Below are 13,400 nucleotides of genomic sequence, written 5' to 3'. Positions count from 1 at the left end.
AACTATCTGGTTTGCAAGCGTTTACTCATTTATGATATCATATTACTGTTTCATTTACCAACAAGCGTTTACGTCCACAATGTGTAGAATGATAAATCTGCAGAATAGTTTAACCCCTGAGTGATCAACAACTTGATCCAAAGATGACACCGTTAAGTCATGCCATCAAATTTTGACGATAAACCTCTATCACACGTTCCGTAGCACACATTCTCAACTGCAAAAAGTGGAAAAAGACTATCTTTAGTCCTTACCTCCGAAGATTTAATCACACGAATATGGCTTTCTCAGCACGGCCCAGGCGTTGTCTTGAATATCAAAAGAGGAACGATGGCAACAACTATTATGAAGCAGATCAACAGAATCTAAGTACCTAAGTAGACAGGAGATCCGCAAGCTCTTTTGCCGCTAGAAACTCTCATTGGTGGTAATCGGCAAGAACCATATGGGCAAGAGATATTCTGAGGTCAACGTCGAATGACGATTGTCGTCTAACTGCCACTTCAGAGAGGAAGACAACTGCACACCCTGGCGCGATGTTTGCCCAGACAAATTCAGTAAGATTCTGCTATTGCTAAGAAAGGGGATCGGCTTTGCAGCAACAACACAAATTATTTATTGGGTTCTTGTCGCGGACCTCAAATGAAGAGAAAGTCTAAGTTTATGAATATACAGTCCTAAACTTTAGAAGTGTATAGAAAAGGTTGAGATATCTTTAGGATAACATAGACAAGATTGATATGACTTTAGACTAGCTTAAGGTAGTCAAGACTGCCAACTTTCTCACCTGTGTTTAAGCTAATATCATGTTGGTTAGGTTTGCCTACACCTATGTTTGTAGTTATTTGCTGTTTGCCTTGCTACCTAAATGCATTTAGTCTATCTAGGCAGCAAGGACAAACTGATGATACCTATAGAGGTAATTGTCTCAGGGACTAGTATAAATAGTCCTCTTTCTTCCAGGTTAGACTTAATTCTATTAGACCTTTCCTTTTTATCTATTATATCATGGTGTAATGTGTGAAAAGTTTGAGCTGAATACCCGTATATATCGGCAAAGGCAACTGCTCACCTCCACTACCTTATGAAGGCGGTGTTAACTGCATGTGCCTTCCACTGCCAGGACGAATCGACACGGCCCACTCGGGTTCTGTTACGTGGTACCTATTGGCCAGCAAACCTTTGATGCGGGCAGGTACGGCTGTTGAGTCGGAGTGCCATCTGGGTTCCCAAGGATGCATGATACATATTTTGGCACGAAAACACACCCGCCCAACCGGCCATGGGCGAAATAGAACACATTCGATACGTGTGAGCGGCGCCGTTCCTATGGAATCAAGAGCCCAAGTTTAATGCTGAGTGGCATATGTCAGTGCCCAGCGACCAACAGTTGACATACATGCTCCTTTCTGGACTCGGTCCTGGGTGATCGAGATATCAAGAATGACGGTTGCTCAGACACATGCATCCGCAAATACGGGCACACTTCGCAACCACTATCGTGAGGTGCACGAGCACAAATTGAAGGTTCGCCAGGCTGGCCCAAACAAGCGGCATCTCCAAGACGACCTTGTCCGTAAGTCGGAGATGATTTCACATTGATTCGAAGCTATCTGCTGAAATTTCCTAGGGTGGTATTCCCTATTTGCTGGTAGAATCTGCCCCAACTGGTCTCCCCGAAAGGCAAAGCACCGCGGCTTCTCCCCAGAACTTGGACCCAGGGCAAGCATTCAACCACTCCTGCCAACGGATCCGCCCTCCCCCCTCTACGGCCCTGGAGCTCGTGTCCAGGCAACTTCTTCCCGCCGCCCTCGCCGTAACCAGGAAGTAAGCCAGAATCAGTTTGGAGTCAAAGCGGGATGGCATTCTAATTAATCCCAGTACGACTCTGCCACAGATTTCGAGGGGTTCGAAGACAGCGAAGACGACAACGACGACGCCGACCGCGAGTCCGCCGCTGCCGCCGCCGCCAAGCCTGATGCAGCGCCTCTTCGTACAGAGGTTAGGGGCGAAGTATTTTAGAATCTTTTCCTACACGATTTGACAATAGACTGATAGCATTTAGACTTCCCCATCGGCACTACGTGCTGCTCGTCGTGGCAAACAGAAAGCCACCGTAAGTTGGAAATTACTTTCTAACTGTTTTATCATCACTGACCAATCAATTCTAATAGAAAACCCCGACCAAGACATCTCGGGGCCATGATCGTGGTCGGAGTGGTAGTGGTAGCCTTAGCTACCTACACACTCCCCAATCGAACGAGTCAAACCCCGGGTCCCTCGGTATACTTATATGTAATTGCTTCCTATTTGATTGTTTACTAATTTTGGTCAGAGACTCCGTGATGCGCAAAGCCGCATCAGCAAGCACGCGAAGAAGTGAGAGCGCAGCGTTGCCCCTTATTCTCGGTGATGCGAGATGATTCCAAAACGATTCTTAAATGAATCCAAGACGTTTCCTGCTTTTTCTTCTTTTTCTTACTTATATACTATTAGTGATAGTATAACTGGAGTTCAAAAGTTATGTCTTTTTTAAAAAAAAGAATAAGAAATAATGCAAAGTGTTACATGTCCTGGTAAGTAAGGTAGTAATTAATATACTCTTTCCTTTTGAGTATTTCTTTGACTTGGTAGTGCTGCTCCTGAGTAACGCTCTTATCTCAATACGCTCTTTTCATATGGTGATGCTACTGTGGGCGACGCCCCTTCCACAAAAGTGCTCTTTCCTGAGTTCAGGCTCGGGTCATCAAGACACCAAGAATGGGTTGTCTGTCTTGATTTTTGTATCCTACAAAGATTCAACGACGACCATTTCCCAATTCTTCTAAAAGGCCTTCTTTTAAAACATATAACTGCCTTCAATAATACCAAGATGGCCCCCAACAAGAACAACAACAAGAACGACCAGCCCGAAGTCCTCGGTGCTGTGTCCAAGGGAAGCATACGCTTCAACTCTCGGGCAGCAAGCCTGCCCGAGAAACGGGGTCAACCCCCAGTGACTGACCAAACCTCAGTCACAAAGAGGTCCAAGGTACCTAAGCAAGAGAAACTTGATGCACCCGGAGCATATTGACCATCTCCAGGTGTACCTCGAGTAGCACCACCCCGGCACTTCAACCGCACCCCAACGTTGTCATGAAAACATCGACACAATGTGGTTCCCCTTTCCCCTATACTTCAGAGCGCGTCAACGCGGTAGAGGAAGGACTCAACAAGCTCGAGAGCGTCGCCATCAACACTAAGGTAACGCCCATAGCAAGAACGCTCGCGAGGTGTTCGACAAAGACACCGTCGTCCTTCACCCTCGCGGTCTGGCACACCAAGTCATCCTCTTCGAGACCCAGTCTCTGAACCAAGCCATCCTGGCCCAGATCCTTACCGAGGGTCAAGCTACCAACGCTCACATGGATGCAATGGAAACTCGCATGGCGCCGAAGGCGACCATGAGACCACCAAAGTAAGTTTTCTTCATTGCCTCCCTACTATACCTTTGATAAGACGGAGTACCCCTACATATCCTAGGGGAGGAAAGAAAATACAGAACCTCGATCCTAAATAATAAAAAGACTTAGGTAATATAGTCTAAGCTTAGGATAACTTTTGATGAGTTTATTTTGGCACCTAATAATGAGGTTTCCTGTTTTCTTGGAACCCCCCCCGAGGATATCTTATAATTTATTTTACTAATTTTATATTTCAGCGCCTGAAAAAGGTACCAATGGCTGAGCGCCATTGTTATTACTGCCAACGCAAGGGGCACTATGCCTCTGCCTGTCCCAAGAAAGAGGAAGAGGAGAACAAGCTCCGCAGCCAGGGGGCTAATTATGCCCAAGAGCTCTCAGATCCTGTAAGTATTACCTGTTATTACTATTGCTTATTCTTTTATTAATATTATCTTAGCGTTTTGCTGCCTTGGAGCAGCGCCTTTCTGCTGCTGAGAAGAAGGCAGATGCTGTGGCTGCTGCTGCAGCTACCGAGAAGAAGATGGCTGAGAAGAAGGTTGAGATGATGTGGTCTTATATGACCGAGACGAGCAAGGGCGAGGAGAAGAAGACCAATGAGGGTGAGGCTGAGGGTGGCAAGGACATGGCTGATCAGTACATCTCTCCCCCCATTTTCTTCGTGTGGCACCTGCACCTAGTTGATTGCTGGTAATAGTACCCCTGAAGCGTTTCCTGATGCTGCTGTTACTTATGCCTTTTTAAGTGACGATAAATTTATGGTATCGATGTGTGAGACCTCGATGAGTTCGACTTTGAGTAGCTGGAATGCATGTTTTAGGGAAGGTTTCAGTTGGCGAGGGCGATGGACCGTCGTTTTGCGAAAGAAAGGTTATCGAATTCCTTGAAAGAAATCCCAACTCGATGTGCCTCATGGGGCCAAGAAAAAATTGGACGTGAATATAAGGTATCCTAAACTTATGCTAAATTTAGGCTCAGCTTATACTAAGTTGACTAAGTCTTTTTGTCATTTGATCGAGGTCCCGAGTTCTCTTTCCTCCGCTAGGCAAGTTATATAAATTGGATTTGAGACCCAAAGCATATAGAGAACGTTTTTTTATTGCTCATAGTTTCAAAAATTGGCCATATTACTGCCCGCCATCGATTGCTCTTGGTAGTGAACGTTTTCACGACAGAAGTGATCTTTCAACCAGAGACATCACCGACTTAGCCAGATGTATACCCAGAGCCATATGAGAGACAGAAAAGGTAGCAAATGGTTTATAGAGGATCCGATACTGGAAGAGGATCCGAGTGGAAAAGACGATTGAAATTGGTAAGCAAAAGTAACGACTGTTGATCTTCAGAGTTACGATGATATATTCTAAGTTTATGAGAATTTTCTCATTGACAGCTTTAGGGAAGGCAACAAAAATTGGGGCCTCTATCCTTAACTACAAAAAGCCTTAGATAAGTCATCAGAAGATGAGGGACCCTTTGTTGAGTTTAAGTCTGGCATCCTTTGTCAAGTTGAGGTTTTCTCGGAGTGTACCTTCGAGATGCAGACCCCTGTCCTTCGTGTAAGTGAGCTGTGCGAACTGTTTCACAGATAACACTGTCCTTATCTGATATGGGGCCAAACTTTTTTTTCTTGATTGCTTCAATCTGGACCCATCAATAGTCTTCCAGTTGCTCATCAACCACATTGATCAAGATGTCTCCCGTCGAAGGAACCGGAGACCTGTTCTCTGTCCTCCCAATAAAAATCCCTGCTACACCTTCATACCCAGAGACCGTCATTCACGAAATTCGCATACGGAAAAATGCACCCAAGATACCTACCCCCAACGACTCACGAAGTCTATTCCTCAAGAACATTCCCACCGACAGTACAGAGCCTCACTTTCGCGCTGTCTTTACACAACTTGTAGGCGCTGGGCGCTTTGAGGGTATTACATTCGAAGACGAATCACGGACGCTGCTACCTATTGACCCTGCGCAAGCCACAAAAGTCGCAGGCTTTGCGAAAAAGAGGAAACGCGGCGACGTCGAGGCGGAAGAGCGGGAGCGAGAAGAGGAAGATGCGCAATTACCGCAGATCTGGTCGCGGCGCGTGCAACGCAGCAGCAGCACCGCAATTGTGCTTCTCGCAGACGAGAAGAGTGTGCAACTAGTCCTCAAGGCTATCGCAAAGCTACAAAAAAGTAAAAAGTATCCCACATGGGGTAGCGATCTCTCCGACGACGTCCCCTCGCTCGGCTCATCGTGGATCGCATTGCATCTGCAACTCTCACGCGTCGACAAGCCAGCCACCCAAAAGACTGTTCACGCCTTCTTCACGGCATTCAACCGCAAGGAGAAGGAAGCTATTGAGCTAGCTAAGCGGCTGCGCAATGAGCCAGACGAGGATGGCTTCGTTACAGTAACCCGCGGTGGACGGGCAGCTCCCGCCAGCCGAAACGAGGCCGAGGAAGCCAAGCGCAGAATGATCGAGAGGGATACCAAGAAGAAGTCTGAAACCAAGGACTTCTACCGCTTCCAGATGAGAGAACGACGCAAGGCGGAGCAAATGACCTTGATGAAGAGATTCCAGGAGGACAAGAGAAAGGTGGAAGCGATGCGGGAGAAGAGAGGGAAATTCCGACCAGAGACATGAGATATTTAATAAGCTACGATTCGTAAGTCATGATGGTGTTTTTTGTTTGTCTATGATGACGTCGCGGGGCCATCGAACATGATGGGGTAGCGAGGCCTTTGGTCTCCCATCTTGGGTGCCGAAAACAACCGCGTTACAATCTTCTCAAATTTGTCTGAGACAAAGACATTGTTCCATATTTTGTCAGACTCTATTCGTGAACCTCACTGACAGGTTCAGCTGGTCTACACAAGGATACTGTTTCAAAGATATCCATGTTGACGCGCAACATATACCCGAGTCATTATGGCTTCTCGTATTCTGACCATTACGGCTCAACACATCCTGTCATCGCCGCTCGGATCAGCACCCTTAAGTCTGATAAGGGTACAGGAGGAGATATAAAATCCGCCACGAGGCAACATTCGGGCCTTTGGTTTCCACCACGTTTTAATTCTGTCTCGCCTCAGCCAAGAAGCTATCAAGGCGGGGAGGACCTTGTCGGAAGGAGGAGATAGAAAATATACAATCAGTGCGGCTTCAGAGCTTGAACATGTTTCAGACTGAGACTACGAGTTGACGGTGCATGTGCCAGCAGCTATGTCTGTTTCGATGTCAAGTTGTCCCTGGAAACAATGCACAACACCATTCCTATGACATTTGGCCGTTTTCTGACCACATCTTTCCCCTCATCCATACATTGATCAGGCTGTATACTGTAAACATGCCCAATTTCGACCCATCAGCATCCTCATCGAGGCCTTCTAGTTTAACAGGTGGGACTGTCTACCCAGACAACGGCCCTCACCAGCAAACGCCAAAACCCTCACTTTTGGCCCAAAAACAGAAAACACTTGATCATCTGCATTGCCACCTGTCGAGCGCTGTCTTGTCAAAAGGATGACCCTGGCAGGTCTCTCGTTCAGGCCCGCCTCACTTTTACAGGGATCTCATTGGCGGACGCATTGTTTACTTTGCTCCCCCACATAGCAACCAGCTCTCCCCACCAAAACAATTAAAGGGACCACAAGCTTGTACACTTATACAGGAGAGATAGTACTAGTACCTTTGCGCAGGAAATTGATGAGAAAAAGTCAATCTCTTCAAGATTCGAGGATATGTGTATCAACTTTGGACTCGCTCACCTATCACAATGATCGATACCGATAATCTTCGTACAGCATCGCTGTATATCAACAATCAGCTTCTATCTAGAGGTTTGCTTCGTGATGGCCAGAGTATTGATTTCGCCGGCGCGGCCTTCAATGGCGATGAAGCTGGAGCTACCATGGGACGGATCGTGAGCGTCCTCAACGATCTAATACTCCGAAGAGATGTACGTTAGCTCTCATGTGTCTCGATACAACTAACAGTCACAGCGTGATGCAGAACATCGCGAATCCCTCTCAACCACCATGCGCACCCTACGCGCCGATAACCTCAAACACACCAACGACATTGCGCGACTCACAGAGAAACACACCGAGGCCAAGAGGAAGCTGGACATTGCAGAAGCTTCAGAGGCTGCTCTCAAAACACAAATGAAGTCGGCAGACGCCGCCATACGCGGTTTAAAGGAAGAAGTCGCCCGCACGAAAGGACTGGTCGCCCAGGCACGAGCTGCATGCGCAACAGACGTCCGTAGACGAGACCGCCAAATAGATACCTTGAAGAAACAGCTCGCCGAAGCTGGACGTGCGCGAGGATCCCGAGCAAACCCCGGCATAACCACAATCCTCGTCACAGGCGATGTTGGCGAGGAAAAGTCGACAGGTCGCGGAGGCACCACAGCGGCAGATGATTATGATCTGCGCAACGAAACCAATGCATTCTTGGCCAACCTGGCTCAGAATCTGAGTGAAGAAAACGAAGCTATTCTTTCCGTAATGCGCAAGACGATGCAGCAGCTGCGGGACATGAGTGGGTGGAACAACGAGAACCAGGATAACCTTGTTATTCAGCAGCAAGGGTGGCAGGATATGGCTTCGGAGCTGGACTCTGTGCTGGAACACATGCGAACTATCCTAACGAACCCCTCGTTCGTGCCAATCGAGGAGGTAATGGTTCGAGAAGAGGAAATCAGCCGCCTCAAGGATGGTTGGGTCAAGATGGAAAGTCGCTGGACAGAGGCGGTTCACCTGATCGATGGCTGGCGGAAGCGCATGGCCGCTAATGGACGGCCAATTTGCGACGAAGAGCTTCAGATGGGACTGCGTCTTAGTCCGGTAAGGGTACGAGATGTAGAGGAGACAAGGCACGCATCTGCTCTCAGACTTTCTGCGGTTGCTGAGGAGCCCGAGGATGAGATGGATGTTATCGACTCGCCATGCCCTTCACGCTGCTCCCCTCGTGTACAACTCGTCCCAGAGTCAGAGCCTGAGGATGAAGTTGACCGAGAAAGTGACATCGAATCCGATTACGACGAAAACATACCAATCGACGACTATGACGTTGAGGAGCCTAATGTGCAAATCCTTCAACAGTCCACAGCAGCTCCCCTTTACCACCCAGACCAAGACTCATCGCCACTACCAGAGCCTCCCCAGCTCAGCCCCTTGAAAGATTCTGCATCAGCCGGAAACCGAGGCTCTCAACCACGCAAACATGGCAAGGGAGACTTCACCACTATTGTGGAGGAAAACACATGGGACCTTGCTGCAGAAGGAGGCTCTATTCCTCTTAGATATGATCAAGAACCTCGCGACCGCGTGTCGTCTTCTTCTTCTTCACTCGACGAAGTCCTCCTCGTCAAGTCACCGGAAACTGCTCCTCAGGTTAACGAGATGAAGATGTCTACCCCCCGACACCAAAGCTCCCACCGCAGCAGCGACGACCAAAGCGAGAATCAAACATCACCCAACCGCTCCCCTCGTCGAACAGCATCACGTCTCCCCCTCCCACGAAACATCGATCCCGCTCCTCAGCAAAGTCCTCTCACTATGGCGACTATTGCCGCCAAACTGGCCGCTTCAGAGCGCGAGGCTGATGCTGCTCGTGTTCGCGCCAAGCTTCGAGCTGCCCGTGGAACTCGTGGAGTCAAGAAACCAACCATGACTTCATCTCAGCCTGACAAGGCTACCGAATCGACAACCGAAACCGAAAAGAGAAATGATTTTGAGAATGTCGACCCTGTAAAGAGGGACCCAGTACCGGCTGATGATCAGCTGAAGCCTGAAAAACGACGCCGTGAACGTCGAATGAGCAAGAGTGCATCGCGACGTAGAAGTACGTTAAGTCCTTGGGAACTTGAAAGCTTGATGAATGGAAGCGTACAGTAATGAGAATTTGTCAATGACGGGCGGAATCCTGGAAAGCTTGCTTGGGCAATTTGGTCTGGCGTTTGGTGCAGAGAAGCGGTAACCCGAGAAGGGATCAAGTTTAATACATTTCTGATGAATGACATTTATCATACTTCACACGAGACAGTCTGCTTGCTAGTTGTGGAAGGAAACTTGTAGATTCATATGAATACGACTAAAATACCCCCTGACATGCCTTTGGTTCCTCAAGCCAGCAAGTGGAAAAGCAAAAGATAGACTAAAGTAAACAACCGACTCCCTGTCCTTGGTTCCGGATCTTAAACTCCAATAAAGTTTCATAAGTCACTGGCGTGTACTGTCTGTAAATCACAGAGCAGGCGCCGTAGCAATAAGCACCGACATGACAGCAGCTCCTCCAAGGGCGACATACCCAACTGCTTCTGCCATACGACGAAGACGTTTGCTTGGTGGGATTCCCAAGGCTGCAATGTGGCGAGGCCTTGCACTTGGCTGCACCTCTTGGCGGTGCACCTGTGGGCGAGATTGGCAGTCGTCAGACATTTGTTCTTCTTCAGGGGTAAGCTGAGAAATTTCATCGGCCTTTCTCTTGGTTGCAGTGGACTCTGTTACTTGAGTCTTCACAGGTTCAGCTGCCACGGCTTCGACCGGTTTCGCTGGCTCCACGGCTTCGACTGGTTTGGCTAGTCCAGTTGCTTCCAAAGCTTCAGCTGGCTGGGCATCACCGTCTTCGACAACATCGGTATCAGTCTCTTGGGCCACCACCTTCTCAGTTGTCTCGGTTGTGACTTCGACACCAGATGACTTCTTGCTCTCTTGGAAAGCCCAGGCGGATGAGTCGTCCAACTCTGGCTCCACAGATAGTACGGTGGTATCGATGTGCTCAGGGGGCGTTGCCAGATATCTAATACCAGAAGATACCAAATCGGAAGCGCGAGGTTGAGTCTCATCTGCGGGCGACTGGAGTTCATCTTCTGAGTGCCCGGGGATTTTGTTTTCCACCACTGCCCGATAACGTTCCTGGACTTGTGCCTGATGGACAGGGCTTATGGGTCGAGCTCGGGGTTGGGCAAGGGCAGCTAGAGCGTTGGCTTCTCTAGCAGCAAAGAACTCGTACTTCCCATGCTTTCTGCCGACAACCTCGGCGGTAGAGTGTGTGATCGTCTCATGGTTGTATTTGTCGAAGACTGCTTCTGAAATTGGGGGAAGCTTCAAGGACGACGTGCCATTAATCGGCATCATTGGAGCAAGGTCTGATTTCCATGTATAGTGGCTTTTGTCCAACTGGGTGAGGTTGGCACTATTAAGTTTTTGAGAAGCATCCGGGGTCTGGGTGCTCGAAGGGTTGACCAAGGGCTGCGCAGGGGTCTTTTCGGGGTTCTCGCTCATTACAGATGCCATGAGAGTAGCCTCTTCAATATGACCGTTGGCTTGAGGGGCAGGTTCCTGAGTGTGGACTAGAAAATGGTCAAAATGGTCCAGAGCACTGTATCCCATGAACATACCTTGCTCTTCTTCAAACTCGTCATGCTCTTCAAAGTCTTCTTCTTCATCGACAACAGAGTCCTCTGCAGCGGATGACATTGCATAGTCGACGCTCTGGCAATCTTCAGAGATGCCCCCATAAGAGTCGTCTGTGTCCATCGAGTTTGGTGACAAGTCGTTTTCCGCTTCTTCAGGCTCTTCCTCAAGGTCGGAGAACTCGTGGCCCATGACAGAAACAGGTTCTGGCAGCTTGGGGAGAGGTATCTCTTGAATATGGGGACAGTTGTCAAAAATCTCAGTTCCGTTCCTAACATTGGAAAGAGGATATTGATCATCCATTGTCAAGTCGATCGAACCATGACCAAACGATGAAGTAGTCACTCTACCAGGGACAAACTTGTTGGTGCGCAACATCTCGTAGCTATTGTTCACTTGGTCTTCGTCACTGATTATAGATTCGATGTCGCTATCCTCAGGAACGCGGAAGCTATTGCCGCGCAGTTCGGGGCTAGGATAATCAGCAAAAGGACAGGAGATATTGAAGGATGACATACTTGATGGAGCCGTATGTCTGACGGACTAGCATAGCGCAAGGGTAGTGTTTGTCCTGGGGTCGTTCAATGAGAGTACCAAACTTGAGCTTGTCACCACTGATCACTTCATGGTTCACATTCGTCTCGAGGCGGACGTCGTTTTTATAGGTTCCATGGAGAGAACCCGTGTCCTTGACATAAAGTTTCTATGGAAACAGTTAACACAAAGTTACTGGAGAGTTTGCCTCCATAAACCTTACCTGTTTGTCGGCGTCAAGGGTGAAGAGTGCATGCTTTCGAGACATGACTGGTGAATCGAACCAAGCATTGCTCTTGGCAGCTTCAAAAGCTCCATTTCTTCTGGAAGTTCGGCCGATTTCGATGGTCGCATTCTTCTTGCTGAGAAAGATGCGACGAGTTGGAAATGAGAAGCCGGGCGGCGGGTCGGTTATCGAGAGTGTGATGGAAACTAGGAATGTCAGTCACCATCAAGGTTCCGGGAGTATGTTTATTCTGGTGTTTGGATATTGCCTTACCTTCGTCACGGTACTCGGGTACCGCCATTTTGATGGCTTGTTGATAAGGACAAATTACGAGCTCTTGGGTGAAGATGATAGTGTGTGGTGATACTCTTGGTGTGCGGTGCTCATATACTTGTCCTGGACCCACTCCTGTGAATGGATGTCAGCAGGCCAAGCGCAGACTCCAAATAGTTTGTGAGAGTTGATGAAGGAAGTAAGAGCAAGCCTGCGAGAGAGGCCTACCCTTTTGGTTCGAGAGAAAGGCTGAAAGATAAAAGTTAAAGGCAACACAGATGAAAGGTGAATGGTGTTGGGAAGCCCGGAAGGTGAATGCAGGCATTGCGAGTACCTTAGCTCCGATAAGTGGCGGGGCTTATCGCTGCCTGCATTGTGGGCTGTGGGCCTACGCTGTCACCTGTCCCGTCTGCCTGTTACGGCAGTGGCCTTGCTCTGCTGCCCCACTTCGCGGGGTGAATGGAGGAACCCCGCCGGAATCTTCACTTCAGTTTTGTGATTACCTGGTTGGTGATCGTGAGCAAGTTGCTCACAATAAAACCCGGAAGGATATAAAATTTCTTCAAGTCGCTTTGGGTATCTTCTAGCAAGAGCAAGGTATCACAGCTGATGTTGGCAGTACTGTATTATCAGTTTCAGGGTCTAGCTTGGATCTAGTGCTCTTAGGTTGGTGTTAATGGCGGCAGCTGTTTCAAGTGGGTCGCACTGTACACTGCCGAAACACCCTGGACCTGAGTATTGAAGTGGCTGTCGTGATAGGGGAGACAATGATCACTTCACCAACTTAATCAACTATTGTTTTCCTCGAAGCAAAGCTACCAGCCCCCGAAGAAGCTCGTAAATCGAACAAAACCCAGCCCAAAGCCGGAAAATCGGACCGAGGGGAAGATGGCTTGAGTGAAGAGGTCATTGATAAATGATAAATAGTGCAAGATTTCAATGTTGAACTGTGTAGACTGCGCGCTGCTTTGCTGACCCCTTCAGCTTGGGCACCCGACCCTAAGGCCTTATCATTCTAGGGGGAGGCCAGAAAACTTGGGGCCGTCATCCCAAGTCACGGAGACCCTGTCAAATGTTTACAGTGTATGTTATTAGGTCTTTAGACTACTTGATTTTGGGACCATCCTCCTCACCCGTGAGTGTTCGTTTTCTTTATCGGGTATCTGCAAGCAGTCAAACCGGCGGTACCCGAATATTGTGATGAAGGTACTCGTATCATGTTCATGCAAGTGGTTGAGCTGGCACAGTGACTAGCATTTTATCTGACTCCCTAAATAAGTAGCAACATGGCGTCAGGTGGTAATCTTTTCATTGGCACCAGCGCTATCAGGAGTGGTTGATATGGCGGGTGTGAGTTGGCTTCCAACGCATAAATGTCAGCTTGGTTTTGTTTCAACCCTCCTGAAGAAAACATCAATAAATGCGAAAGTCTGGGCCGTATTATTGGATGTTTCTAATATGGTGAGGGGTACGATTGCACTTTTGCGGGAAGC

At 48.4% G+C, this 13,400-nt stretch overlaps 3 protein-coding genes across 3 annotated transcripts; 2 read left to right on the top strand and 1 right to left on the bottom strand.

Moving 5' to 3' along the window:
• Positions 1–1,443: 1,443 nt before the first annotated feature.
• Positions 1,444–6,096, top strand: FTJAE_1440 (RRP7-like protein; the record flags this gene model as incomplete). The annotated part of the gene is made up of 12 exons (XM_037347530.1): positions 1,444–1,576; positions 1,631–1,827; positions 1,882–2,013; positions 2,066–2,116; positions 2,873–3,024; positions 3,084–3,195; positions 3,257–3,457; positions 3,701–3,847; positions 3,901–4,097; positions 4,159–4,232; positions 4,911–5,020; positions 5,122–6,096. The coding sequence occupies 12 exons, from the start codon at positions 1,444–1,446 to the stop codon at positions 6,094–6,096; spliced, it is 2,481 nt and encodes an 826-aa protein (XP_037211525.1).
• Positions 6,097–7,228: 1,132 nt separating this feature from the next.
• On the top strand, positions 7,229–9,353 carry FTJAE_1439 (uncharacterized protein; the record flags this gene model as incomplete). Its single annotated transcript, XM_037347528.1, has 2 exons — positions 7,229–7,411; positions 7,455–9,353. The coding sequence occupies 2 exons, from the start codon at positions 7,229–7,231 to the stop codon at positions 9,351–9,353; spliced, it is 2,082 nt and encodes a 693-aa protein (XP_037211524.1).
• Positions 9,354–9,701: 348 nt separating this feature from the next.
• FTJAE_1438 (sarcolemmal membrane-associated) lies at positions 9,702–11,935 on the bottom strand (the record flags this gene model as incomplete). The annotated part of the gene is made up of 5 exons (XM_037347527.1): positions 9,702–10,810; positions 10,859–11,346; positions 11,393–11,577; positions 11,632–11,840; positions 11,908–11,935. 5 exons carry the CDS (start codon positions 11,933–11,935, stop codon positions 9,702–9,704), a joined length of 2,019 nt encoding a protein of 672 aa, XP_037211523.1.
• Positions 11,936–13,400: the final 1,465 nt, after the last annotated feature.

Source organism: Fusarium tjaetaba, assembly GCF_013396195.1.
Source record: "Fusarium tjaetaba strain NRRL 66243 chromosome Unknown NRRL66243_c0000026, whole genome shotgun sequence".
In the NCBI taxonomy this organism is placed as follows: Eukaryota; Fungi; Ascomycota; class Sordariomycetes; order Hypocreales; family Nectriaceae; genus Fusarium; species Fusarium tjaetaba.
Note: the sequence above shows the minus strand (reverse complement) of the source record. Positions and strands in the feature narration are given on the sequence as shown.